The 27,301-nt window shown below is 53.2% G+C and overlaps 9 protein-coding genes across 9 annotated transcripts; 6 read left to right on the top strand and 3 right to left on the bottom strand.

Moving 5' to 3' along the window:
- Positions 1–216: 216 nt before the first annotated feature.
- Positions 217–936, bottom strand: NCS54_01004900 (Hypothetical protein; the record flags this gene model as incomplete). The annotated part of the gene is made up of 3 exons (XM_053155370.1): positions 217–661; positions 720–804; positions 897–936. The coding sequence occupies 3 exons, from the start codon at positions 934–936 to the stop codon at positions 217–219; spliced, it is 570 nt and encodes a 189-aa protein (XP_053011345.1).
- A 777-nt stretch (positions 937–1,713) lies between these two features.
- NCS54_01005000 (Hypothetical protein) lies at positions 1,714–2,469 on the top strand (the record flags this gene model as incomplete). Its single annotated transcript, XM_053155371.1, has 1 exon — positions 1,714–2,469. One exon carries the CDS (start codon positions 1,714–1,716, stop codon positions 2,467–2,469), a length of 756 nt encoding a protein of 251 aa, XP_053011346.1.
- Positions 2,470–3,158: 689 nt separating this feature from the next.
- NCS54_01005100 (Hypothetical protein) lies at positions 3,159–3,518 on the top strand (the record flags this gene model as incomplete). Its single annotated transcript, XM_053155372.1, has 1 exon — positions 3,159–3,518. The coding sequence occupies one exon, from the start codon at positions 3,159–3,161 to the stop codon at positions 3,516–3,518; it is 360 nt and encodes a 119-aa protein (XP_053011347.1).
- Positions 3,519–4,154: 636 nt separating this feature from the next.
- Positions 4,155–4,580, top strand: NCS54_01005200 (Hypothetical protein; the record flags this gene model as incomplete). Its single annotated transcript, XM_053155373.1, has 1 exon — positions 4,155–4,580. One exon carries the CDS (start codon positions 4,155–4,157, stop codon positions 4,578–4,580), a length of 426 nt encoding a protein of 141 aa, XP_053011348.1.
- Positions 4,581–5,074: 494 nt separating this feature from the next.
- Positions 5,075–7,432, bottom strand: NCS54_01005300 (Zn(2)-C6 fungal-type domain-containing protein; the record flags this gene model as incomplete). Its single annotated transcript, XM_053155374.1, has 4 exons — positions 5,075–6,283; positions 6,331–6,804; positions 6,859–7,161; positions 7,316–7,432. The coding sequence occupies 4 exons, from the start codon at positions 7,430–7,432 to the stop codon at positions 5,075–5,077; spliced, it is 2,103 nt and encodes a 700-aa protein (XP_053011349.1).
- A 2,118-nt stretch (positions 7,433–9,550) lies between these two features.
- NCS54_01005400 (Homoaconitase, mitochondrial) lies at positions 9,551–12,342 on the top strand (the record flags this gene model as incomplete). The annotated part of the gene is made up of 9 exons (XM_053155375.1): positions 9,551–9,562; positions 9,618–9,951; positions 10,001–10,083; positions 10,153–10,244; positions 10,294–10,416; positions 10,464–10,738; positions 10,786–11,065; positions 11,117–11,802; positions 11,855–12,342. The coding sequence occupies 9 exons, from the start codon at positions 9,551–9,553 to the stop codon at positions 12,340–12,342; spliced, it is 2,373 nt and encodes a 790-aa protein (XP_053011350.1).
- A 1,600-nt stretch (positions 12,343–13,942) lies between these two features.
- Positions 13,943–15,371, bottom strand: NCS54_01005500 (TRNA dimethylallyltransferase; the record flags this gene model as incomplete). The annotated part of the gene is made up of 2 exons (XM_053155376.1): positions 13,943–15,244; positions 15,300–15,371. The coding sequence occupies 2 exons, from the start codon at positions 15,369–15,371 to the stop codon at positions 13,943–13,945; spliced, it is 1,374 nt and encodes a 457-aa protein (XP_053011351.1).
- A 581-nt stretch (positions 15,372–15,952) lies between these two features.
- NCS54_01005600 (Hypothetical protein) lies at positions 15,953–17,576 on the top strand (the record flags this gene model as incomplete). Its single annotated transcript, XM_053155377.1, has 3 exons — positions 15,953–15,962; positions 16,105–17,449; positions 17,501–17,576. The coding sequence occupies 3 exons, from the start codon at positions 15,953–15,955 to the stop codon at positions 17,574–17,576; spliced, it is 1,431 nt and encodes a 476-aa protein (XP_053011352.1).
- Positions 17,577–22,157: 4,581 nt separating this feature from the next.
- NCS54_01005700 (Hypothetical protein) lies at positions 22,158–27,292 on the top strand (the record flags this gene model as incomplete). Its single annotated transcript, XM_053155378.1, has 2 exons — positions 22,158–22,231; positions 22,309–27,292. The coding sequence occupies 2 exons, from the start codon at positions 22,158–22,160 to the stop codon at positions 27,290–27,292; spliced, it is 5,058 nt and encodes a 1,685-aa protein (XP_053011353.1).
- Positions 27,293–27,301: the final 9 nt, after the last annotated feature.

Raw genomic sequence — 27,301 nt, forward strand, 5'->3', positions numbered from 1 at the left:
GGATACCTCACAAAAGGGCATTTGGGTAAGAGGGTTGGTATACATATAGTAAAATTGATTTGCTCAAAATCAGGAATGCCCTCCCAGGCTTATTCATACTTCTACACGAGTACCTCGTCTCCCATTTCCAGTACTCTTCTCAATCCCTCACGGCTTGGTGTATTTCATCCACTGCTGTTGCTAGCCCAATCTACTTCTTCCTTCTTTTTTCATCTCTTACACAAAGGCAACCAGACCAATGGCGCCAAGGATGCTCGCAGCCCAGAGGATGTTGTCAGTCTTCTTGATCGTGGTCTTGGCGAAACCCTTGCCCATGTCGTACAGGAGGTGCTTGAAGCCGTTGATGAAGTGGTACACGAAGGGGAAGCCGAGGGCGAACTTGAGGCCGCCCTTGACGACGAGGGGCAGGCCGCCAAAAGCAGCAGCGACGCTGGCGGTCTCGAGGTGCAGGCCGACGACGGGGGCGACGAGGTAGGCGCCCATGAAGGCGTACATGGTGGCCGAGAGGGTGCATCCGGTGATTCGGTTCCAGGCCGAGCTGCCGAACCAGGTCTGCTCCAGCTTGTAGATGCCCAGATGGGGGGACACGGGACGGTTCAGGCGCTGGTTGACGAGGAGCTGGCGTCCCTCCTCCTGGGAGAGCTTGGTGCTTGCGACGGGACTGGGAGCACGTGTCAGGTCAAGGAAGCATTTCGCGATGCTTGTGCTTGAGAGCTTACCGGGAGGGAGTGGTCGAGATGCCGGCAGTCAGGGCAACCTTGGGCAGCGTCTGGGAGAAGAAGACGCTGCTAGGCTTGGCCGCACCTAGACAATTGAGTCAGCATTGCGCATCCCATGAGGCTATTCACTGTTTTTTTCGCAGAACCCGGCATCGGGGATTGCTTCAATTGACGTACCTCGGCGAAGGGCGGCGACGCCAACACGTTGAGCGAGCATCGTGGCAGAAGAGTATCGAGGGAATCGAATTGAGAGGGCGGCCAAAATTGTTCGTTCAACGATATATCGTCGGCGTCGTTATTACCACTGAAGGGGCGGTTCGTCGTCGTTTGGGGAATCGATGATGATGGATTTCCCGATGCATGCTTCGCCATGCAAGTATCGGAACGGGCTCCCTCGGCTTCTCGGTCCAGTCCAACCAATCACCGTATGCGAATTCCTCATCTCGGGATACACGTGACCCGGTATTCCCTCCGCCTCGGAGTCTTCATCACGTGACAGAGCAAGCATCTCGCTGAGTCAGCAGAAGAAATCAATCCAACCCTCTGAAATACTCCGCTCAATCTCGTCTTTTTTATTCTGTTTTTCCTTTCTTTCTTCTTCAGATAGTCAAGAACGTCCGCCGCACGCTGTCCATGGTGGGCAGCGGTTGTCCGGCAGGGTCTTTGGACTCTTGGACTGATCTGAGAAGAAACAAACTGGTCCGTCGTTAATCTCGACATCTAGCTCTTCCTCCGTCTAGGTGTCGTTTCATTTTGAGATCTACATTCTTTCGCCCATGTTTTGAGTGCATGTTTGCTGTAGCCAATTGAACGAGTGCAAGTCACTTGCTCCTTCCATGAGGGTTTCGTAGCAGTGAATCACGGCGGTCGTGTTCACAACATCTCCGCCTCGTCAGCCTAAAGCTGGTCACGTCAATTCATCACGCCTCAACCTGATCTGCCCTCAGCTGCACAAGCGCTGAGCTGTGTACACAAAGGCATCAACACCGTCGCCATGGAAAAGCTCGGTGCTTCATTCACGTCTTTCTATGGCGGAGCAAGACATGTTCTGCTCTCTCTCGTTACATCCTCCAACTCACCTAAGTGCACCAGCTTCCCTTGGGGACGCCTGTTCGATGTTGACCAAAGAAACCCTCTCAAGACAAGCGACGCTCTCCAACGAATCCGTCATCGCATCTACTCGTTCGTTTGGTCTCAAGACCGTCAAGACCCAGACGATGGAGACTTCATCGTGACTCGCTGGGGTGTCCGTCGCAACCTCAGCCGTCACTACCCTCGATCCTTCATTGATGTTCGCCATGGCCTAACTCTCCTCCACCACGACACCGGACTCCTCTTCGCCAATGCCGCTACCTCCAAGGACTTCACCGAGTACATCTACGGCGTGAGCAAGGTCGAGATTCCCATCACAGCCACGTACGACACCATTCAAAGCGTCCAAAACGGCGGATGGCGCCCTCACGACGACGAGGACATGCTAGTGCACAACCTCTACACCAACAAGCGCCATTTTGAAGAACACGCCAAAAACGTCGACGTAGTCATCATTTTCCAAGAAATCACAAACGACGGAGCCTTCTACGACGCAGACATGCACCTCGATGAAATCCGTTATGTCCTCAACTACTGGGACATTGGTGCCAAGGGTGGTGAGCTCCGCGTCATTGTCAACTACGCTACCAATCACGTCACAGATCTCGAGCTCGAAACCGCTGCGTTTCCATTCTTTCCTTTGGCTTTTACTGGCTAGAAGCTGTATAGCCGATTTGGACTTGGGCCTAAGGGCACCTACGAGTTGGACGATGAGCGGGTTGGTAGGTGCATCGAGGCGTACCTTCGAGGGGTGGTGGATTCGTCGCACGAAGAACTGGGTAATTAATGACTCGGGGGTATTGCGATGGTCATGAGAAGATCAACAGTTGTACAGTAGTTACTTAATTGTTCCTATCTACAATCCTTTGGGGCCATAGACAACAAGTCATGGCCACACTCCTAATGACACACACCTAAGAACAAATACTCATCATCCTTCAACACTTTATTTCAGTGACCAATGTTCTATTCTTGCAAAAGATGCACAATTGCACATTCACTACAACCTTGGACAATGACAATAACTTGATCAAACAAAGAAACAGTGATGTACACGCGGAAAGGGCCAAGGCCACTGCACAATGTGAACGAACAAGATAATAAGCCTTTTCTCCTTGTTCAATTGTTCTCAACTTTTTGGACATTGCACGTTGGGTACCACTGCTACTTGGACATGAAGGCACTGCAAACGCATAAGAGGATCACGTCGCCCTGCAATTAATCCTCTTCTGGCCAGACACGCTCACACTCAATCACACAGCAAACACAGGTACGTTCCACTCTCGATCTTACTTGCTAACACTTTTCCAGCTTTTCATCACAACTTCTTCTCATACTACAGCAATCATGGCCGACTCCTGGGATGCCCCAATCCAGACCCGCCCCGACAACGGTGGTTCGTGGTTCGAACTCTCCATGGAGCCCAAGAGCCTCATCACGCTTACCACTGCCGTTGTCCCAACGGTACAGCCCACTGCACTCGCCGAGGAGACTCCCTCCAAGGGCACCACACCCTGGTTGTACGCCACGGTGGGATGTATCATCGTCATCGTTTTCCTTCTCATCTTTATCTGCATCCAGTGGATGGGACACAGACAGGTTCACAGGGAGGATAAGAGCCGGAAGCAGGCGGAGCGCCGAGTTGAGGCCATCATGAGGGACAACCGTGAGTATCAGAAGGATGAGGAGGAGGGTGCTCGTCCCTAAGTGCGGAAGGGTGGGTAGGATGTGTTGGTTTCATAGAGTACAGAATGTGTTTGTTTAGTCGCTAGATTCAGAGTAGACGTTGCTAGATCGTAGTCGTTGCTAGATTGTAGCCGTTACTAGATTGAGTAAGGTAGAGTAGCCAGTCTCTTTTGAATTGAGTTAATTATTCTCTCTCATTTTTATGGTTCCTGTTCTTAAGATGGTGTTTCGACGTTTGTTCAACCTTTTACCATCTTATCGTGATATTCAAGTGCCAAACGCAACTTGATCATCCCAATTTGGCCATCATCTCAAATCTTCAAACAGATCCCTTTCGTCTCATCGTTGCTTTATACTTACCATTCAACTTACATCGCCGTTCGTCCCTCTATTCAACAATGCTTCAACTCAATTGTCCTCTTTCTCGGCGCCGTTTGCACACTCCCATATATATACCATCTCTTCTCTTCTCACGTATCAACTCTTCAACATCTTCTCTTCATCCTTTCATACAGCTACAGCTCGTATCAAAGGACGAAGCCCTCCAACCGAAACAACAAAACCACAACGAAGCTCGACAAGCACCAAGTGGTATGTACTGATGTTGAACTACTTCAAGCTCAACAAGCACTAACTTGCAGGAGAACAACCATCAACATGTCGGTTCACGTCATGCCCCGTTCTCTCCCCGAGGACAACAACAGCACTATCATGGTGGTTACCGTCAGTGCCGGTCTCATGCTCATCGTCATGGGCATCATTGGCTATGTCATCTTCGTCGCTAAACCCCGTCCCGTCCGCGACAACGCCAACGACAACGCCAACGGTGGCCGACCTGCTCGCAACGGTGCCAACCCCATCCGCACTCTCTACTACACCAACGGGTCTTGGGAGCGTTTCCCCCAGGCTCCCATCAGCGAGGGTTTTGCTGTTCAATACCTTCGCTACATCCTCCAGCGTGCCCGCGCTGTCACCGGCCGTGACCGTGCCCCCGACAACGAAGCCCAGGACAATGATGAGAACCAGAATGTCGGTGCTCAGCAGCAGCAGAACGCCAACGGCCCCCGCCCGGCTACTGCCTAAGCACAAACACGACAACCTCCATTGAGCAGCAACAAGACAAGCCAATCTTTCTCGATGGAATCAAGTCAACGCCTGTGGGACGATGTGAACATGGGATGGAAATGGGGACGACAGTGAGAGAGCAAGGAACATATGGGGTCTGAGTGGACAGGGGGAAAGCAAGGTTCATCTCGATCAAGTAGACCGCCAAGAAAAGTCATTGACACACTTTGCCTGACTGTTGTGAACTGATATCTCCGTTACTGATACATACAAGAAGCATCCTTCCGAAGCGTAGACTGTCCTATCCCGAGTGTTCATTAAGTACATGTAGGAAGAAGCATCCCTGCCCGAATATGCGTGTATATGTCAACCATCTATTTAGCCTACCGGCGCCCAAACAGATCGCTCTATGTGTAATTGTACAACCGACTCCGTGGAGATTCCCATTTCATTAGCCTCGTACCAGCCGCGCCGTTTTTCCAAGATGATTAATTCATGTGCATTGAGACCCCTCAATTCATACTCCCCATGCCAAAGCTGCCAAACAGTGAAGAAGGAAGCTGATTCTGTGGTTGGTTCATGTTCCCCCACATATCCCAGTTGAGAGTCGAAACGTCCAGATAGCCACCCAGGAATGGATCAAGGTCCGTCATCTGGGCCACCGACGTTGGAGGTTGAGTCGGCGGCGGCTGAGGTGGTGGCTCAGAGCTGCGTCCATTATTGGTGAGGCATTCGCGGAGGCGGTACACAAAGCTGGGGCATTCAACGGGTTGACCTGCCTGCCGGAAGGCTTGCTCGCGGGCTTTCCATGCCTTCAGGACAGTCTGAGCTTGTATCACGTACACCTTTTGATTCATGTCCAAGAGCTCTGGGTGAAATCGGTAAATCTTTTCCACCATACCCCAAGCGCGGTCCGCAAGAGAGCCAGTCGGGCGCTGGGTGAGCTGCTTCGTCATGACGGTGAAGATGTCGATCTGGAAGTGGAACTTGACAAACCACAAAAACCCTGCGTGCTCCATTACCTCGTAAGCGTTGGTGCTGTGTTCGTTGTTCATCAGTACAATCTTGAAGAGGTTGTCCTTCTTGTTGAGGATCTCGGTCCCCCATTCTGGCTGCTCCCTCATGGGCACCAGCATCTCTCTCATCTTGCTGGTAAGCATTGGGCGTATCGCGAGGGCTGCAAGGTGGACAGGTCCAGCAGAAGGGTCGATGTAGCGGGCTTCAACCTCCAGCAAGCCTTTCTCGAGGTCGTCGACAAGTTCTCGGTACTTTTCGATGGAGGGAAACATGTCGGGATCTCTGTCCTCGTAATCGTCGCCCATAATGGCAGCTTCCAGTCCCGGGGTGCCGTGGAGGGACTCGGCGTGGACCAGAAACTTGGCAATCTGGTAACCAATCAGGCAGAATGCCATCTCCGTTGGGCCCTCGCGCGGTTGAATGGGTTCGTTCGATCCAGGAAACAGGTCCGCGTCGTTCACATTCTGTGGCATCCTTGTGTCCCAGCTGCTGGGGAGCATCGAGTGGCTAAGCCCGGAAACCAGGGCATTCTTGGCATCATGTAGAATGATCTGCCACCACATTCGTCTTCGCATCTCGGTTTCAAAGGCGTTGAGGTTCAAGAGTTCGCCGTCACGGTGATATCCCATCTTTTGGGCGATCCGGACAACCATTCCGCTAAGAATCCAGGCGGCATGCCTGTCGTAGCGATTCTGAAGAGAAAACTATAACCGTCAGCACGCATCAAGACTGTTGAAGCGGACTATCTCACTAGATAAAGCAGCAATGCCTGCAAAGCTACCATGTCGTAGTTTTTGAGAAAGTTGAATTTGGTTAATGCCATCTTGGTTCCAATGGTGTACTTGCGCAGAGCATCGTCGCGCGAGCATCCGAGCATCTGCGTCGCTTCGGCATCGGAGAGAGACACCGCAGCCATGGTGAAGATAGAGAACAAGAGAGCCTGGTAGTTTAACGGAATGTTGTTCATGTTGGTCGCCGCTTCCATCACATATGGCTGTACCGACGGGACGTGGATGATTTTGGTCAAAGGGTTAACGCGGTCCACGAACAACTGCCAGAGTCGAAAGACATGGACGGGATCTGGCTGATGATCCTCGTTGGATCCGCTTGAAGCATCCGAGGGTAGGAGAAGGTCGATGTTGTAGTCTGGGCTCAGATCCTCAGAGCCCATAACACTGCTGTCTTCGGGGTCGTCGGTATCGACAATCTCCTTCATCGCTTGGAGCTTGTGCCGAGCGTCAGTTTCGCAGACTCATTGAGACACATTGGACATGCTCACCTCTTCATGAATGTTGGCCCACAGGTAGCTATCCATGAATCGCACGCCACCCTCTTCCTTGACCATCTTGCCAGCCGGCTTCCATTTCGTCTGGGAATCACAGTTGTTCGGCGTGCTGACCATGACATCCGACATGGCACTGTTCATGGCCGGTGAGGCCTGCGCCGATGGAGATGGCACGGTACCATCAGCATACTGCTTCAGCAACTGCTCACATCGAGCGAGCCGCTCCTGAAGGTCTTGGTTCGGTCTCCGACGCTTCCTTGCGGGAGCTGGAGTGCTTGGTGTGCACGTAACATTGGCCTGGCTTACTGGTAAGTTGAAGTTCATGGAACCTGAGGCACAAAGAGCACAAGGACACAAGGCAGACACGGAAGGCATCAAGAAGCCAAACAAAGGGCGCGGGCGCGATATGGATAAGCGAAATGCAGCGGGACGGGCTAGGTAGCTGACGCACCTTGATGCAATTCGAGCAAGGCGTGTTGCGGTCGCATTTGATCTTGCGATGCTGACACAAGACGCAGGCCAACACTCTGGGCGCCTTGTGAGATCCAGGCGTCGTCGTTGTCGACATGTCCACAGAACTCGATGCGCTTCACTTCAAGAAACGTCTCACATGCCAAACGGTAGGTGTTGTCGCGGGAAGATAACGTTAGATCTCAGAGTAGAGGCCCTATGACGCTGACAGGAGCTCCACAGGGGCTAGGATCATGAGAGGGTGAGGGGGAGGGGCAAAACGATTTTTGCAAGAGCCAGGAGGGTTCGTACGGGACGGGACGAGACAGGAGGATGATATGGAAGAGCCGGCTTGTCCGTACCAGTGGCGATATCTAAAGGCCAAGCTGGCGCGAAGCTGCGGAATAGTCGCACAAAGCCGGTGCCTGGCGAAGGGATGGATGTTGCAAGGTAAGGTGTCAACCAGGCAGTGCCGGGTCCCCGGGGAGTGTCTGTCAGTGGTAGCCCGTAGGTAGGTAGGTGGTGTGCTAAGCAGGGGCGTCCAGTCTCATGCGCCGGAACCAGCGCCTCCCGTCAATCAATCAGATGAGTTGACGACAACTTGGGCTGCGCAGAGGAAACAATTACGGGGGTGTGTGAAGATCAAGATGAGAGAAGAAGGCTTGAGAAGAAGCTTGAGAGGGAGCCAAAGAGCCAGGGACCGAGAGACAGGTGAACAGGGTTCGCCAGGAGGCTCTGGGACTCTGGAGATGAGAACAAGAGCTGCGTACGTATGCGACAGACAGGGGTTTTCCGAATCCGTAATGCGCGTGTTCAAAGGCCGATCCGAAAGAGAAGGATGTTTCGGCTGCTGACAGATTGCCAAGGGGGATGGCTAGACGTCGTTTGGCAATATGGTGGGAGGTTGATGGATGATGTGAGCTTGTGACGACAGGACGGACGCCGTGATCTCCGGACGCCGACTACCTGGTAGGTATTTTTACCTTGGGCCTGCCGCTTTTCGATAAACTGCGTGACTGAGTCCAATCGAAGCTTCTAGCCTGGATGGGCCAATAATGCGTCTGCCTGCCAATCCCTGTCTGTTCCGAAAACGAGGTGCCGCAGCGAAATAACGGAGGGCAAATCAACGGGGTTTCGGCCGTTGGCGGCGGAGGTGGAGGTGGAGGTCGGCGGAGTTGACAGCAAAAATTCCGTCCAAAAGGGAAAATGCAGGGGGCGTGAAAGCTGCTAACTTGGTACTCCAGCCGGCGAGGAACGGCGGAAGAAACGAGTTGTGATATACTGCGGACTTGGGAAGTTTCTGCAGACTCGATCAAATTTGCGCCGTTCAAATGAGTCAGAATGACTCGAGCCCCGATACTGTCTTCAAGCCCTGGCGTAAGATGGCGTTGGGTTCGTGACTCGATGCGACAACTGAACCTCCGCCAGTATCACAAAATGCGCGCTCGGAAAGACTAGGGACAGATGCCAATAATACCTGCGGCCCCGTCGTCGCCGTTCGGGTTCAAAGATCGTCCTCTCAGGTTGGGTAGTAAGAAACTAGAGGGTTTTCGGGCACGTGCGCCGAGATGCTATCAGTTCAGCCAAGAAGCCACAGTTTGGGAAAGAGATGATTCAGGAACTCGATTCAGAGTTTCCAGAGCTGGTTTTCAACTGTCAAAAGTCCGCAATGAAGTACGATGACGTTGAATTGCTTGGTCAGTAAAGATAGGAACTTGGATCTTATGGTTTTTCTTAAAGTTGGCAGGGCCCAGGAAGCAAGTACGGCAGGCAAAGCGGGAACACGGATGCTTCGGAAGCTTTGAGCTAAGTAGACACTGTGAGAAAGCTTAATCTGCCACCCAGTTTTGCCGTATCAGCCAGCTCTCCCACAGTGCTGATCCCTTTGCATGACCCCATCTTTTCGCATTAAAGTTGCAGTTTCTGCGTTTTGGATAGCGCCATGCAAGTAAAGCCATAGGCATCTAACGGGGGCGGACGGATCTTCCATTTCCCCGGTCGGTAGTGCTTCGGCCAATGGCATGTGCCCGAGTTCGGCTGATTTTACCCCACGCAATTTTTTTGGCGAGTGCTGTTTTGCGACGACATCTGGGGCCGACCATCGGATGAAGCTATCCACAACTTTTTTCAACGTCGCTCTTTGCAACAACTCAAGTTGTAGCTGCCTATACAACTATTGTTCCTCATATTTATTTCTTTAGGATATCAGGGCTGTATAGGATTGACAAGCTTCATCATGACACCAATTGTAAGTTGTCCACCCGTATACTCACTGCTCCTTGACTCACATGCGCCAACTTCAGCGAAGAGCCGTCGCTCTCTCGACCGTGTCTAGGCTCTCGAGCCTCTCGAGACAGCGCCTCGTCGTCCGGTCTCAGTCTCTCTCTGCTGCCGTCTCTCAATTCCACGCCTACTCGACGTCTCGTCCTCTCCGACAACAGGCATTCCACTCGCAGCTTGAGAATGCGCCCAACGCCGCCGACCTCCTCAGTTCCCTCGATGCCGCCTCAGCAACAGCTCCCTCGACTCCCCAAACCCTCACCGAGAAGATTGTACAGCGGTACTCGGTTGGCCTTGCCCCTGGCAAGAAGGTCAAGTCTGGGGATTATGTGACTTTGCAGCCTGCGCAGTGCATGAGTTCGTCTCTTCACTTCCCTCCAGATAAGCCTAGCTAATTACCCTCTAGCACATGACAATAGCTGGCCTGTCGCTTTAAAGATGATGTCTATCGGCGCCACCCAGATCAAGAACCCGTCACAAATCGTTATGGCAAGAAACTCGACTATTCCGATACACTACACCGGTTGTTAATTACTGACAGGCTCTCAAATTCATTAGACCCTTGATCACGACACCCAGAACAAAACTGAGGCCAACCTGCGCAAATATAAAAACATACAAGAGTTCGCTGAGAAGCATGGCACAGCATTGTAAGGAGGCGGTGGAACTGTTGCGATAACTTCCACTAATTGGCACTAGCTACCCAGCAGGGCGGGGCATTGGCCACCAAATCATGATCGAGGAAGGATATGCTTGGCCAGAAAGCCTTGCTGTGGCATCTGATAGTCACTCGAACATTTATGGTGGAATTGGGTGCCTTGGGTTCGTCCATGAATTCGCGGAGTGGACCTGGACTAACATGATACAAGAACCCCTGTCGTTAGGACAGACGCCGCCGCCATCTGGTCAACGGAACGTACCTGGTGGCAGATTCCCCCGATCGCCAAGGTCACGTTCACCGGGCTCTTGCCCCCTGGAGTTACGGGAAAGGATGTCATCGTTGCCCTCTGCGGTCTCTTCAACAAGGACGAGGTGCTGAACCATGCCATCGAGTTTGCCGGATCAGAACAAACAATGCACAGCATCCCCATCGACGACCGTCTCACAATCTCTAACATGAGCACAGAATGGGGATGCCTCACAGGTTTTCGACCCTTGTTCCTCGTTGTGTGATTTGACTAACTTTATTAGGGCTGTTCCCTGTTGACGATGTCCTCGTCTCGTGGCTGCGTGCCAAGGCCACCACTGCTGCCATGCTCAGCCCAAACTCTAACGAGAGCAGGTTCACTCACAAGCGTATAGATGACCTGGTCGAAAACAGGCTCACTGCTGACCAGGGTGCCACCTACGCGAAGGAGCTCTACCTGAACCTTTCAACCCTCTCTCCCTTTGTTGCTGGTCCCAACTCGGTCAAGGTTGCCACTCCTATCCGAGATCTCGAACCTCAAAGCATCTCCGTTGATAAGGCTTAGTAAGTCGAGATGGCCCGTGGTCGAGTGAAGGCTACTAATATGGAATTAAGTCTTGTGTCATGTACCAACTCCCGGGCCTCCGATTTGGCTGCCGCCGCTCGCGTCTTCCGGGAGGCCGCCCAGGAGGGCAAACCGGCCAGGGTTGCGCCCGGTGTCAAGTTTTACGTCGCTGCGGCATCCATCTTGGAGCAGAAGATCGCAGAGGAGGCCGGCGATTGGGACGTTCTTCGCGAGGCCGGTGCTGAGTTCTTGCCTAGCGGCTGTGGCCCGTGTATCGGACTCGGGACAGGTCTTCTTGAAGAAGGCGAGGTTGGCATAAGCGCGTCCAACCGGAACTTCAAGGGACGTATGGGCTCGCCGCTTGCAAAGGCATATCTCGCCAGCCCAGAGATCGTTGCTGCCAGTGCCATTCAGGGCAAGATTGCTGGACCCGGCTGGTACCAGAAGCCCGAGGGCGTCGAGAAGGTTATCATTGGAGAGGGCAGCGGAGATCATGTGGCAGACAAGGCCCTCTCCATTGAAGATGCTCTCGACAAGATCATTGCAGAGGCCGAGAGCATGATTGCTGTTGCTGAAAAGGACGGCTCCGGAGCAGAGGCCGAGACCGCTGCTCCTGCTTCTGAGGCTGAGGGGGAGGAGACACTCACGGACATCATCCCTGGCTTTCCTGAGAAGATCGAGGGTGAGATTGTCTTTTGCGACGCCGACAACATCAACACCGACGGCATCTATCCCGGTAAGAGCGAATCGTCGTGCTAATATAGTGTATGGACTAACAGATGATGCAGGAAAATACACTTATCAAGATGGCATAACGAGGGAGCAGATGAGCGAGGTGTGCATGGAGAACTACGACCCCGAGTTCCGCAACACAGCTCGCGCAGGTGACATCCTCGTCGCCGGCTTCAACTTTGGCTGTGGCTCGTCCCGAGAGCAGGCTGCCACCGCCATCCTGGCCAAGGAGATCCCATTGGTTGTCTCGGGAAGCTTTGGCAACATCTTTAGCCGGAACAGTATCAACAACGCCCTCCTAGGTGTCGAGGTGCCGCGCCTCGTGGAGCGCCTCCGCGAGACCTACAAGGACGACGCCGAGAAGCCCCTCACGCGCCGCACCGGGTGGAAGCTCCTCTGGGATCTCCGCCGCAGCAAGGTCGTCGTCACCGAGAAGAGCGGCGAGACATGGAGCCAGAAGGTTGGCGAGATGCCGCCCAACGTCCAAGAGATCATTGCTCGTGGTGGCCTCGAGAAGTGGGTCAAGGCCGAGATTGAAAAGTAGACTGGGAATCAGGGAGACGGCGGTGCCCTTTGACCTTGGAGTTGGATACTTTTCTCATCGGGTACACAAAATTAACTGGATGGGGTCCAAGGAGGTTGTGCTCTCTACATCTTGAACCAAGGTGAAAAGGCGTCGTACGTGGCTGTGATGGGAATCTCGGCCTATTCATGAGAATGGAACATGTTACTAGAATAAAGTGTTAAAGGAATATGGGTATTTATTTTGCTTATCTATGCTTGACCAAGACTGTAGTCGCGACGTATTAGCTACGTCTCCGAAAGATTATAGATGTGAATAATCGAGTAAATCACTTCACCACATCGTTTTTCCATCCCAAGAATCAGGTCTGCCGACAACACATGCTAGTGAACAGCAAGACAAGCCTGACGCCCGACGAACGAACCTCCTGCATCGCTGGCGATGAAGAAAGGAGCTCTTTACATCGACATTAAGACCTGTGACGGCGTCGCTACCGCTTCCATCGCGCGTGTGTACACTCTGGACAAGGCTGAAAAGGCATTGGAGGACCTGGACTCCCCGCCAGAGTCCGGGAGAGACTCATCCACCGACAAAGTATCGTGACAAGAAAGAGAAAGGTGCCACAAACCAACAGACCGCTGGTTACATATGCAGATTGCTTCACGGAACCCAACCCCAAGGAGGGGATCTTCCCTCAACATTTATTGGTACATGATCTCTCCGGCAACATGTCTGCAGAATACCCATGATTCTCATCCCCATAACCAACAGAGGGAGTGTCGTCGATGCTCCAGAACTGGGACCGGCATATGGAAGCATCGGAGCACTGGGAGTGATGGGCACACACGTTTCTGGCTACAAAGGCGGCCATCAAGTTTCAGAATGCATTCCCAACTTCCGACATGAGTAAGCGGAAGCTTAAAGAGAGCGGATCGACAAAGGCTCGAGTTTTCAGAGCGAACCAGCACTGCAAGGATCTCGACAAAGCCGTGGTGAAAGCTGTCAAGGAGAGCGAGAAGCCCCGACACCCAGTCAAGCGGAAGTTGACCATACCCAAGCACACCGAAGACACTACGACAAAGAAGAAGAAGAGCTCTGACAAGGGAAACAAGTGGGCGAGGCAAGCAGCAGTCAAAGTAAGGACGTCGACGCTCATGACAATGCCGACCACTTGGCAATCCACGAGGGGCTCAAGGGGCTCAAGGGGCTCAAGGAGGAGGTAGCGAATGCCAAAAAGGTCACCGAGGAGCTGGTGCGACTCTCTGACAAATGTATCCTTAATTTATGAGGACATTGGGAAAACAAATAGAGAAAACTTTGTAAAATTTTATCAAAATTTTACGAAGATACGATGTAACTTAAATAGTGATAGATGAATTGCACGACAGAAGGAGGTTGCTGGAACGAGCCGGCGTCGGCTATAGCATCTGAGGATGCCCAACGACACGATATGAACGCTCAAAGTCGGCGCGATGGCGATACCTGGGGAGACGGGCATGGGAGGAAAGACAGACATGAGACGGGACATTCTTATGGGTCACATATGGGATGATATTGATGGAGGAGACATATTGGTATCTTACGCGACTAAGACAGGTTGTGAATTTATATTTGTCATTTCCTATTCTGAAAACATGGATCCTATCTCTGGACCAGAATCCTCTTCATCAACTTTTGCCGATTCGCCATCTTCAGGCTTTTGCTCCACTGGCACAAGCGACATCCTCGCCTTCTTGCGTACCACCCGACGATGAGTAGCACTCTTCAAGTGTTGCTTCCAAGCCTCCTCGGTCATCAAGACGGTGTGGCATACCTCGCACATGCGTTTGCACGGCGTTGCCTTTGGAGGTGGATTACCCACCTGCGTGAGAACCTCGTTAGCCAAGGGTGAGATCTCAGTTGGTGATGGGCGCTCCTCGCCACGGAGAAACTGCTTTGCCAATCGCACAGCAGGTTCGACAACGTTTTGGCCGTATTTAGAAACATCGGTGCTATCGAGGAGATAAAGGCTACCCATCGCCTCGGGTCCAACCTCTCGCAGCCGAGGTATCTGCTTGAGTCTAATCCAGCGAGTCTGGTAGACGGCATACCGTCTTGTGGCCGTCTTCATCTCCTCAAGTGCGGCATTCTTCAGCTTCTCAAGCTCTGAAGCCTCTCGACCCTCGTCCACGGCAGACAAGTACGGCTCAAACTGCTTGTATCCGATTGACTGCCAAATGCCCTTTGTCATGTCGAGTATTCGGCCCTCAGCCTCCTTTTTCTGCTTGAAATCATAGAGTTCTCGGACTTCCTGCATGAGCCCACCATTTTGCATCTTGTCAACTCGTGCATCCAGACGCGCGCGCAGGACTTCCCGCTCCGAGTAAACCCAAAAGAGAAGATTCTCCCAGGGCCGCCTGCTACCGTCTTGCTGCGCCACCGATTTGCGAGCCTGTTGCTCCGCATAATATTCAGAGGCCCGCTTGCCGGTTCTCAGATAAATCTCCAGAGATCGCTGGATCTTGCGGCGATCATTGGGATGCCAACGATCAGCCATCTCGGGGTCAACCTTGCGCAGCTCATGAAGCATGACTTCGCCTGACTCTTGCAGGATTGGAAATGACGTGGACGTGTCCAGCTCAATGTCCTCCAGGATGACCTCTTCAAAGAGGATGGGGTCAACGTAATACTGAGAGCCGCCCACAAGAATAGGCAGACGTCCTCGACCACGAATCTCCCCTATCACGCGGTTAGCCTCTCGCCTGAAGTCGTCCACGTCCCATGGCTGCTCATCCAGTGAGATATGGCCCAGTAGATGGTGAGGAACTCCACACTGTTCCTCGGTTGTGATTTTGTTAGTGATGATTGGGAGTCCATTGTAAAGTTGCATGGCATCGGCGTTGATGATTTCACCATTCAGCCGAGTCGCAAGCTCGACTGCTAGCTGCGGAACTTGTTAGAAACTCCAAGAATAATAAGCATGATATTAGCCAACATACCTCAGACTTGCCCGTGCCCGTAGATCCCAGCACGACCACGAGGGGTTCAGCTGGAGGTTTTGAAGTGGCCATTGTTGCAACATTGCGTCTTAGCAAATGTCCCATGCGTCTCAGCATTTAAGAAAGAAAAAATAGACTTCAACAGCGCATTGCGCGTGCCTATCTTCCCTTAAACTCAAGCCCCAGAGTAACAACTTATTAAAATTGGTGCGTCTCCAAGGATCAAAATGCCACAGCCAGTGACCGGGATATGTTTAGGCGCAATGTTCCAGAACAGGGGGAAGCGGAGACCATTTTAACGGAAAAATTGCGGCGGCCCCGTGAAAGCCACACAAAATGGCTGAGACCCCTTTTGTGCCTTCCGTTGTTGGACGCTTGGAAGGCGGAGGAAGCACCAGCCAGCCAAGGACAACTGGCTAAGGTGGGTCACGTGCTCACTCCACTCCCAATATTGGACACATCTACATTTTGGCCATTGAAGCCAGATCGCCAACCTCCGCCCCCCAGCTCTCCTTTAATTCTCCCATCGACCCTTCAAATCGCCTGGGCTCTGCAAGCTAGGCTTCCTCTTCCTTTTCTTTCTTTATTCCTTCCCTTGGATGAATTAATCCAATTCTTCTCCTCCTTCCTCTTTGTCGTCTGCCGTCGTCACCATGAGTTCCCGTAAGTTGCCTCTCCTGGCTCTCCTTTGCGCGGAGCTCCCAGCTTCGCCAGGCGAGCATGCGCGACAGCTGAGGATGCGCGCAATTGGCGATTCGCATCGCGCAGATTGAAATCAAGCTAACCTGCCTTTCTCGCGACACAGTCCGTTTCCTCGATCTGGTCAAGCCGTTCGTGCCGTTCCTCCCAGAGGTTCAGCAGCCGGAGACCAAGATCCCCTTCAACCAGAAGCTGATGTGGACCGCCCTCACGCTCCTCATCTTCCTGGTCATGAGCCAGATGCCCCTTTACGGCATCGTGTCCTCCGACAACTCGGACCCTCTATACTGGCTGCGAATGGTCATTGCGAGTAACCGTGGAACCCTGATGGAACTGGGTATCACCCCCATCATCTCCTCGGGCATGGTCTTCCAGCTCCTCGCCGGTACCCACATGATCGATGTCAACCTCGACCTCAAGTCGGACCGCGAGCTCTACCAGACCGCCCAGAAGCTCCTTGCCTTCATCCTGTCCGCCGGTACCGCCACCGTCTACGTCTTCAGCGGTCTCTACGGTCCTCCTTCCGACCTCGGTGCCGGTATCGTCTTCCTCCTGATCCTCCAGCTGGTCGTCGCCGGTATGATTGTCATTCTCCTCGATGAGCTCCTCCAGAAGGGTTATGGTCTTGGCAGCGGTATCTCGCTGTTCATTGCCACCAACATCTGCGAGTCCATCATGTGGAAGGCTTTCTCTCCCACCACCATCAACACTGGCCGTGGTCCCGAGTTTGAGGGTGCCGTTATTGCCCTCTTCCACCTCCTCATGACCTGGCCCAACAAGCAGCGCGCTCTCCAGGAGGCTTTCTACCGCCAGAACCTCCCCAACATCATGAACCTCCTGGCCACCCTTGCCGTCTTCGCCGCTGTCATCTACCTCCAGGGCTTCCGCGTCGAGATCCCCGTCAAGTCCTCCCGCCAGCGTGGTGCTCGTGGCTCGTACCCCGTCCGCCTGTTCTACACCTCCAACATGCCCATCATGCTGCAGTCCGCTCTTTCTTCCAACATCTTCCTTATCAGCCAGATGCTCTACTCCCGTTTCTCTGAGAACCTCCTTGTCCGTCTCTTCGGTGTCTGGGAGGCCAAGGACGGTTCCTCGCAGCTCCACGCCGTTTCCGGTCTTGTCTACTACATGTCTCCCCCTCAGAACCTGAAGGAGGCTCTCCTCGACCCCATCCACATGAGCGCCTACATTGTCTACATGCTCGGTGCCTGCGCCCTCTTCTCCAAGACCTGGATTGAGGTTTCCGGCTCCAGCCCCCGCGACGTTGCCAAGCAGCTCAAGGACCAGGGTCTTGTCATGGCTGGTCACCGTGACCAGAGCATGTACAAGGAGCTGAAGCGCATCATTCCCACTGCCGCTGCCTTTGGCGGTGCCTGCATTGGTGCGCTCTCGGTCTCCAGCGACCTCATGGGCGCCCTGGGCTCCGGTACCGGTACTCTCCTTGCTGTCACGTAAGTTTATCAATACACACAGATCAAGACACACTCACTAACTGTTTGCAGTATCATCTACGGTTACTTCGAAATCGCCGCCAAGGAGGGAGATCTTTCCGGCATGAAGGGCATGATTATGGGCTAATCTCAGCCACTATGAAGCCAATGGAGGGCACGATTGATTCAGCCTTGGCATTGGCGCCTGCTTCAGACAGGCGAATGTGTATTAACAGAAAAGAGGAAGAGAAAGAAAATAGTTATACATGGTTTTTTGTTTCCTTTTTACCACCACGAGCCAGAGGAGTCGGGAGAGTGAGGTCAACTTGGATTGGAAATGGCATTGGGACGGCGATCAAGGGATGTCGTGTCAAGATTAAAAACCACACATGTCTAAATATCTTGTGTCATTATGGGTTTTTTCGGAGGGGGTGGCCATGTATGTCGAAGGCCACGCGTTGGTGGACAGGGAGGCCCATTGTACCTAACTCGAACGATCTATGAATGACAAAACTTAATGCTACAATGTGTACGAGTCTCATCATACCATTGTGTATCATGTCTAGAATTTGGTGTTTGACAGACAAGTATGACGGGCTGTTGCAGCTATCATGACTACAGGGTAGGGCATGTGAAAAACATGTGGTAGATGAGACTCATGATAGCATGGGTGTTTGGCAATAGAATGAATATCAATTTGTTTGATTAGCATATATCATGGGGATGGATGTCGAATTTATATAACGATGGCTTGTCAGGATTCCTCTTAGTTCCTCTGTTCCTGGATTAAGATGTAGGACCAAAGGCGCCAACACCAACCAAGTTGGTCGACCAAACATGTGCTGCAACCATGTTCAGCCTAGATTTTGCTCCGCAACTTGTATATGTAATCATAGAGCTAGACCACGGGGCTTGGACAAGTTCAGAGCTACATGGTATCATCGACTGATCAAAGAATGACCCCCGGTACTATAGGAACTAGAGGCAGGTGAAGAGCATTAGTTCGAGAGGGTAACCTGCATACCCATGGGGCAGATAATGCAACAAACACAATCATGTTGGTCAAAAGCAACTCCTCTTGAGTATCGTCCCATGATGCAAGCCCCCAAGTCCCACGGGTCCTGCATGAGTGAGGCCAGGTCGGAAAGCCAGAAGCAGCAACACGAGCTACCCTGAGCCAACGAGACGACCCCCATTAGCACAAGCAAAGGGTGATTAAGAGCAAAGTAATCGGCGCGCGTTGCATCAATTGGCCGAGCTTCTCTGAGCGAGGTGATGTATGCAGGCATGAGGCGGTTACGCGGAAGAGGAGCTGCATGCAACCCACACAGGGAGCAAGGGGTGAACCGGAGTGCAACGCGGGATCGATGGTGTCAGCGCCGCCAAACGCGATGACTCTTATCCTGACAGGCGAGAAACCCAATTGGCGAATAAAACAGGCCCCAAGGCTGGAGGGATCATGAGGAGCATTATCCCTCCGGCGGTGAGTAACGGCTTGTAAATGCATGTCAGGTTCAGGAAAAGCGACTAGGGATCACTTCCTAGGGGCCGGAAGAGATACCCGAAGAGAACCAATTACGAGAAAAGGCAGGGTGACATTGGCCAGGGGCCAGGTGTTGAACAGAAAGCAAGACCAACTTGACGTTCGGAATCACCAACAAAGAGGTAGCACAGATCTAGGTAACAGGCGGAGAAAGATCAGCAGTGGTGGCCCTCAAGAAACAGCCCTTGGTAACGTGACAAACAAAGGGCATTGTTTATCAATGGAGGTTAGCTTGCTGGCAACGGCGGGCGACAACGGTCCAATGGGTAGGGCGGGTGTTGAAGAAAAAGGTGGCTGGGAGCTAAAGAAGGCCTTCTTTTCACGTTTGACGCAGAATCTGGTTGACGTCAGAGACTGAGGAATTCTGCGTGACTCGAAAATGTGCGCAGAAAAGAAAGAGCCGCTGCTGTAGGCTGGGATATGGTTGGGAGAGAGTCTCGCATTTCTTGGAGTGAGGCGCGAGCTGCACATCATCACCACCCGTCGCCAAACAGAAAAGCTTGTGACACAAGTTCCGAAGCTGCTTCTTCGGTTAGGCTGGATGCGAGCCTCAAGAGGTGCTTACGCTCAGGCCACGGAGCGGCATGTTCACCCTCCTCTACGTTTTAATCCCTGCTCATCCTCAGCTTCAACAAAAGGGACCTTTCACCGGGTCTTAATGGCCTGCAGCAATCGTCCGGTTCTTGAGTGCATCCCATCGTGGGGTTTCGACTGTGGGGAGTGACCCCCCCCCTCATTCCTCTCAGCGCGAGGGTGGCAGCTGGGAGTTTGTGACACTGGAACGCTCATGGTACCATCGAACGTCTGAACAGAGTGACCGAGAGACTGGCCCAGCTCGCCTTGGCGAGGAGGATTGGCTCAGCAGTTAGTGTATCGACCGAGGTTCGACATTGTATATCCGTGGTACCAGGAGAATTTTCTGCAGAGCCTCGTGGTGGCACCCAACCCAACAGCCGGCCTGTGACGATGGTGCCTGTCCTGCCATTTCGGATGCCGGCGCCTTTCTGAGGCTAGTGTTGAACGAATACGACCAAAGCATATCTACCGTCAAGAGCCAGAGCGCAAAATGACCTTTGTTGTTTAGCTTATCAAGAACAACATTCGCGACGGGCCTGCTAGTCACGGCCGAGTTCTTGACACGAGGGATAAGAGAAAAGAGAAGACACAAGGGGGGCACTAGAAAAAGGGCGCCGCCTCGGCAGAAGAATGAATAACATCTGCCAAGAAGACAACACCAGACGAACAAGACATGGTGAGACCGATCTCGATCCCAGCTGGCCGGTCGCCGAGTCTACCGACTCCAAAACGTCTGTGTGTGGAAATTAGACATGGGAGAATGGCATTCCTCGTGGCTCATGTTGCCGTCCTAACCACGTTCCTCAACTTGCAGAGTAGAGCTCTCGTGCCCTCGGTTTGTCTCAGCTATCATTCTCTGGCTCTGTCTCTGCCCTCGGGGCATCTCGTCATGACCTCTTTTCCTCGACTCGGCCGTGAAAGCCTCGCCCTGGACTGCGAGTCAAGACAAGGACGGTAGCTAATTTGCTTTCTTGTCCCGTGCTTCTCTGAAGAGGGAGGGGTACGTCATCTACAGATAAACTCATTGTGACGAGTAACCTTTTGATCAGGCCGTGCTGTCATAGTTGGGTTAGGTATTCATCTCAACGTGCGCTAACAAAAAGCCGATGGTCTTTTTTTCCAGGAGCTCGGTTCGGTTCAATTCGAGAATTTGACATTCATGGATTCGCATGTCCCGGCATCTCAGCCAGTGAACCCTTGTCCCGCCAGTTCTTTTCCTGTGAGCATGATGACGCGCCGTGATTGGGGAATCCCTCCTGGCTGGAGCAACAAGGATTCGATTTGGTTGCCGTCAAACAACAAGTGACTTGCTTGGATGGATGGGATGGAAGGCTGCAGTGCGACATGGTCCTGAAGAATTGCGAGGCTAGAATCTTGAACAACGCCTCATTGGAGCGGAGTTTGACGGCCTCGATTTGTCCCCGCAGCCCCATTCACAGTCGAGCTGGGGGCTCCGCCTTCGCATCATCTGTTGTTTTGAAGGGAACACGCCGGATAGACAGACGCAGGTTCCATTGTTTACCGGGTAGAGCGAGAGGGCAATCTCCAAGTCAGAGCTAGCAACCCAAAGCTCCAGATGCCAGCCTGACTGACTGACTGCCGTAAAACAGAACATGGAACAACCCAGACCTCGAGGTAGTAACAGAGCTAGAGAAGGTTTCGCGTGCTCCATGGTTGCTTGGAAGCCCCACCTGGAAGCTGGCTACGATTCATTACTCCGTAAGGTACTGTACTCCGTAGCGTCGTTACTGGCAGCTAACGTGCTCTGCTCGCTCCCTGGTTAGCAAGGGAAGGCGCCGTCCCGTCATCACTGACCGACCACCCAACAGAACAGTTCTTGGGTCCATCCATCCACATCCATTGTTTAGCTTCTACAACGGCCGTACATTCTTCCCGCCTCTTAATACTCCCCCTCCCACCCACTCGCAGCCTGGCTCACTCCTCTCCCTCTTCCTCTCTAATCGTAAAACTTTATTGGCAGATCTGTTGTTCTTCTTCTTCTCCTTCCCTTGTTCATTGGTCTCTCTCTTTTCTATATCTTAACTTGGCTGCAGAGCTTGAGCTGTGTACACGACCGAACCCCGGGAAATCTGGACCGTCATCCCCATCCCCATCCCCATCGCATTGTGCTGCTCGAGAGATCCAGATCTTGCGAAACTTGGGGCGCACGCGTACATACACACTATCTATCGAGAGCTCTCCGCGAACGGCCTCTCCATCCGGGTTCTGCAGCAAAAAAGAAACGTCACGCCACGCCCAGGCCAATGCTGCTTCTGAGTGGCAAGTGAACTGATACTGGAGACTCCCAAGACTCGACCCTGGTTCCTCAACCCGGCGGAGACCCCAGCAAGGGACTACTCGAGAAGACCTCCGAGGCCGCAGCCACAGCCGCAGCTGTTGCTGGTCCCGCGCCTGCAACCGCCTTGACGAAATTCCCATCCGTACCCGCGCCAGCCCATCCCATCGTCGACGGAAGCAATTCTTCCAAAAACTTGCCACCCCAATTGTCGCGATTCCACCTCGAAACCCGCTCCTCCTTTCGGCTTTCGCGCCTGTCTCTCACCCCAAGCTTCGAGGTGAGCTTGACAGACGCTCCATCTCAACGACACCATGGGATTCGCCCAGTATGACGGGCCCATATGGAATCCCCAAAAGGGCGACTTCAGCCTGCGTTTCCAGCACGAGTATGTTCTGTCTCACCCCCGCTTGTTTCCACTCCCGCGCGTTTCCATGGTTGGCTGACTCGATTGCCGCGCTGTAGCTACCTTCAGATTCTATTCCCTCTGATCGCCCTCGTCTTGTCCGTTGCGCGCCTCTCTTGGCTAAGCATATCCCGCATCCTCACCTCGCGGTCCGCCTCCAAAGTCAGGTATAGCCAACTTTCTAGCGAGGACCGCCGCCATAGTCACACCGATCTACCTCCCGAGCGCGACCTATTCAATGACGACACCGACGACGATGACGAAGCACTCGAGATTAACGGGGGTCGCCTCGCCCTGGTCAAGACCACTACCCGCGGCTCTATTGTCCAGGCCGACAGCCCGCATGGTCAGCGCCTTTCGCAAGTTATCGAAGAGCTGGCTGTCGCCTGCCTAGTCGTTCTCAATGCCATCAAGCTGGTTTATCACATCGACTCCAAGCACAACGGCCAAATCGTCGCTGTTGCTGGTCTCATCAATTGGTCCTACATCCTGATCCTCACGACCCTGCGCCTATTTTTCGGTAACACGAAATGGCGAATCCCGCATCTCTGGAACCACACTGCCTTCCTCTATGGCGCCAATTGGCTGTTCTTCCTCTTTGTATTCCGCTCTAGCGTCATCAGAGACCTTACACAGCTCGTCCGCGCTGTGTTCATTATCGAGTTTGCGCTCATTTCCCTGCTTTTCAGCATGGCAATGACCACTAGGAAGGGCAACAAGACGGTTCTAATGGAATGGGAGGACGGTATCGAGCCCTCGCGCGAGCCGCTCGCCAGTTTGTTCTCCCTTGCCGTCTTTGGCTGGGTTGATGCGATCGTCTGGAAGGGCTGGCAGGCTCCTATGGAGATGGAGCATGTCTGGAACCTGCTGCCCAAGGACAAGGCTGCCGCTGTTGTGGCCGACTACCGCGCAATGAAGCAGACGGGCTCACTGGCGATTCACTTGCTCAAATACTTCAAGAGCTTGCTCTTAACCCAGTGCTTCCTGGCTGTCGTGGCTGGTATTTTCACCTTTGCGCCCACTTTGCTCCTAAAGGAGATTCTCCAATACGTTGAAGATGACCAAGGAAGGCCAAGAAATGTTCTTTGGCTTATGGTCATCGGACTTCCTGTCCTAGATCTCGTGCGCTCTTACGCCGACAACGCCGCGCTGTGGATTGGCCGAAAGATTTGCATTCGAGTCAAGGCGATCATTATTGCTGACATCTATGCAAAGGCCCTCCGTCGCAAGGCCGCTTCGGGCAAGGACAAGGTTTTGCTTGATTCTGACAAGTCTACCAAGAAAGATGAGCCCCAGAATGGTGCTATTAGCAAGATCAAGCGAGCTCTGAGCATGAAGAAGGACGATAAGAAGGCCACACCCGACGATGCCGAGTCCGCCAACGGTAGCATCAAGGATGATAAGAAGGATCCCAGCGCGGACGAGCAGGCGAACTTGGGTACCATTATCAACCTCATGTCGGTCGACAGTGTAAAGATTTCCGAGGTCACGGCTTACCTGCACTTCCTTTGCGCCTCTGCGCCCACGCAGCTGATTGTGGCCATCGTTCTTCTCTGGAGGGTCATGGGTCTGAGTGCCATTCCTGGTATCATCGTCATGATCTTCCTTCTGCCCGTCAACTATGGTCTTGCCAGAGGTTTCACCATCACCTCAAAGAGGATCCTCGCTGCGACTGACAAGCGTATCAACGTCACCAACGAGGTCCTGCAGAACATCCGCATCATCAAATATTTCGCCTGGGAGGAGCGCTTCGGTCGCATTATTGACGAGAAGCGTCAAGTCGAGCTCAAGGCTTTGCGTTCGAGGTTCATGGTCTGGGCTCTCGCTGTTGCCATCTGGAACTCGGTCCCTGTTCTCATCACCTTCTTCTCCTTCCTCGTCTACACTCACTTTGAGGGCAAGGATCTTCGACCTTCAGTCGCCTTCACGGCCATCTCACTGTTCATGCTGCTCCGTGTCCCTCTTGATCAGTTTGGTGATATGTTCGCCCATGTTCAAGAAACCAAGGTTTCTATTGAGCGTGTTGAAGACTTCCTCAAGGAGGAAGAGACGGACAAGTACATTCAACTCGGTCTGGACAACGTTGACGAAGATGGTGTCAGACGTATCGGTTTCAGTAACGCGACCTTCATCTGGGGCGGTAAAGATACCGTTGCCGAGGACGGCTCCCGTGCTTTCCGTCTCATGGATCTGAACATTGACTTCCAACTCGGCAAGCTGAATATCATTGCGGGACCAACTGGATCTGGAAAGACGTCGCTGTTGATGGCTCTTCTGGGTGAAATGACGATGATGGAGGGCAGCGTCTACTGCCCCGGTGGACGCAGCCGTGAGGACGTTCCTACAGACCCCGAGACTGGCCTTGCCAACACGATTGCTTACGTCGCGCAGTCTGCGTGGCTGGTTAACGCAAACATCCGGGACAACATTCTCTTCGCGACGCCCTACGACGAGCAACGGTACCGAAACGTTATTGTCGCCTGTGCGCTTGAACGGGACCTTCAGATTCTGGACAATGGCGACGAAACTCTGGTTGGAGAAAAGGGTATCACGCTCTCGGGTGGACAGAAGCAACGTATTTCCCTTGCTCGCGCGCTCTATTCCAACTCGGCTCACCTGCTCCTCGATGACTGCCTCAGTGCTGTCGACTCTCATACCGCACAGTGGATCTTTAGCAACTGCATCAGGGGCCCGCTCATGAAGAACCGTACTTGCATTCTCGTCACTCACAACACCACCCTCTGCGTTCCTTCATCCGACTACGTCGTGCTGCTGGAGAACGGCCGAGTTGACATCCAGGGATCTTCCAAGGATGTTATCGCCTCGGGCAAGCTTGGCGAGGAGATCCAGAAGTCGCGTCCCGGTTCAGCCAACCCATCACGGATCCCGTCTCGTGTGCCATCAAGCGTTGGCGATAACGATACCATGGTCAATGGACAGGGCGATGCTCTCGACGGCGTGGACAGCTCTAAGAAGGACGAGAAGAAGAAGCCGAAGGACGCCATGGAAGAGACCAAGGCCACTGGATCCGTCAAGTGGCCCGTCATCAAGTACTACCTCCAGTCCATGGGAGCCTGGTGGTTCTGGATCGTCGCCTTGTTCGTCTTTACTACGCAGCAGCTTTCGGGAGTCGCAACAAACTTTTGGGTTCGAGAGTGGGCGAACCAATACGTTCCGGATACAGAAACACAAGGAAACTCGTCAGAGCAGCAGATGGCTTGGAGCCTCCAGTCCAACTCGCACACTACCTCGACCTTCTCGACTACGTCATTTGCCAACGTGGTTCGACTGGGCAGCTCGCATGACCAGTTTGCTGGACAGAGCATGGCTCCGGAAAAGCCTGTTAATGTCATGTACTACCTTTCCGTGCTCGCAGCTATTGGAGCTGCAGGCGCAATTGCGGCTTTGATTAGGGATCTCTGGGTATTCCTGGGTTCTCTGACGGCGTCTGGTCGTATTCATCGCCGCCTGGTAGGATCAGTGACGCGAGCTAGGTTCAAGTTCTTTGATGTCACGCCGCTGGGACAGTTGATGAACCGCTTCAGCAAGGATCTGGAAGCAGTTGATCAAGAGATTGCGCCTGTGGCGATTGGTGTCATCAGCTGCAGCATCTCGCTCGTTGTGACAGTCGGTCTGATTGCATCCATCACGCCCATGTTCCTGGTTGCCGCAGTCTTCATCGCTCTTCTCTTCTATCTCGTGGCCGCGTTTTACCTGCGAGCATCCCGCGACTTGAAGCGTCTCGAATCAGTCCAGCGCAGCCCTCTCTACCAGCAATTTGGCGAGACTCTGAGCGGCATGACAACAATCCGTGCCTACGGCGACGAGCGCCGCTTCATCAGGGACAACTTGGAAAAGGTCAACACGCAGACCCGACCCTTCATCTACCTGTGGGCCTGCAATAGGTGGCTGGCTTTCCGGGCAGACGTGATTGGTGATTTGGTAGCCTTCTTTGCAGGCGTCTTCATCATTCTCAGCCTCGGTCAGGTCGACGCTGGTGCGGCTGGTATTTCCCTGAGCTACGCATTGAGCTTCACTGAAAGCGTCCTGTGGTTGGTGCGACTGTATGCTGTTAACGAACAGAACATGAACTCGATGGAACGTATCAAGGAATACCTGGATGTGGAGCAAGAGGCCGACGCGGTTATTGAGGACAACCGACCACCCAAGAACTGGCCTCAGAGCGGATCTGTCGAGTTTGTGAACTACACAACGAGTTACCGCAAGGAGCTCGACCCGGTGCTTCGAGATATCACGCTCAAGATTGAGCCCCGGGAAAAGGTGGGCATCGTCGGAAGGACAGGTGCGGGCAAGAGTTCTCTGGCGCTGGCCCTCTTCCGAGCGCTAGAGGCGGACAAGGGCAAGATTCTCATCGACGGACTGGAGATTGGCAACATTGGTCTCCAGGATCTGCGAGAGAATATCACGATTGTGCCACAGGACCCGACACTGTTCCACGGAACGATCCGAAGCAACCTGGATCCGTTCAAGATGTACGAGGACAAGGAGATCTTTGACGCACTCCGGCGGGTGCAACTCATCGGACCCGACGAGCCTAGAACGGTGCCGCCAACTCCGACACAGACCCCCAACTCACCAAGTTCGCCTGTGGCCAAGACCAACAAGAACATCTTTTTGGATCTTGAATCACCCGTGACAGAGTCAGGATCCAACTTGTCGCAAGGACAGCGACAACTCTTGTGTCTGGCAAGAGCAATGCTCAAGGCCCCTACAGTGCTGGTGATGGACGAGGCGACAGCATCCATCGACTACGCGACAGACTCGAAGATCCAGGAGACCATTCGAGAGCTCACGGGCACGGTAATTACAATCGCTCACCGATTGGCAACGATTGTGGATTACGACAAGGTCCTTGTGTTGGACAAGGGCCAAGTAGTGGAGTACGCCCATCCTTGGGAGTTGATCAACAGGGAGGATGGCACATTCCGAAGCATGTGTGAGATGAGCGGCGAGTTGGAAGTGCTCATCAAGGCAGCCAAAAAGAAGTGGGATGCCGGACGTCTAATCGACGTGGACTCATAGGAGAGGAGG

Source organism: Fusarium falciforme, chromosome 8 (genome assembly GCF_026873545.1).
Source record: "Fusarium falciforme chromosome 8, complete sequence".
NCBI classification, from domain to species: domain Eukaryota; kingdom Fungi; phylum Ascomycota; class Sordariomycetes; order Hypocreales; family Nectriaceae; genus Fusarium; species Fusarium falciforme.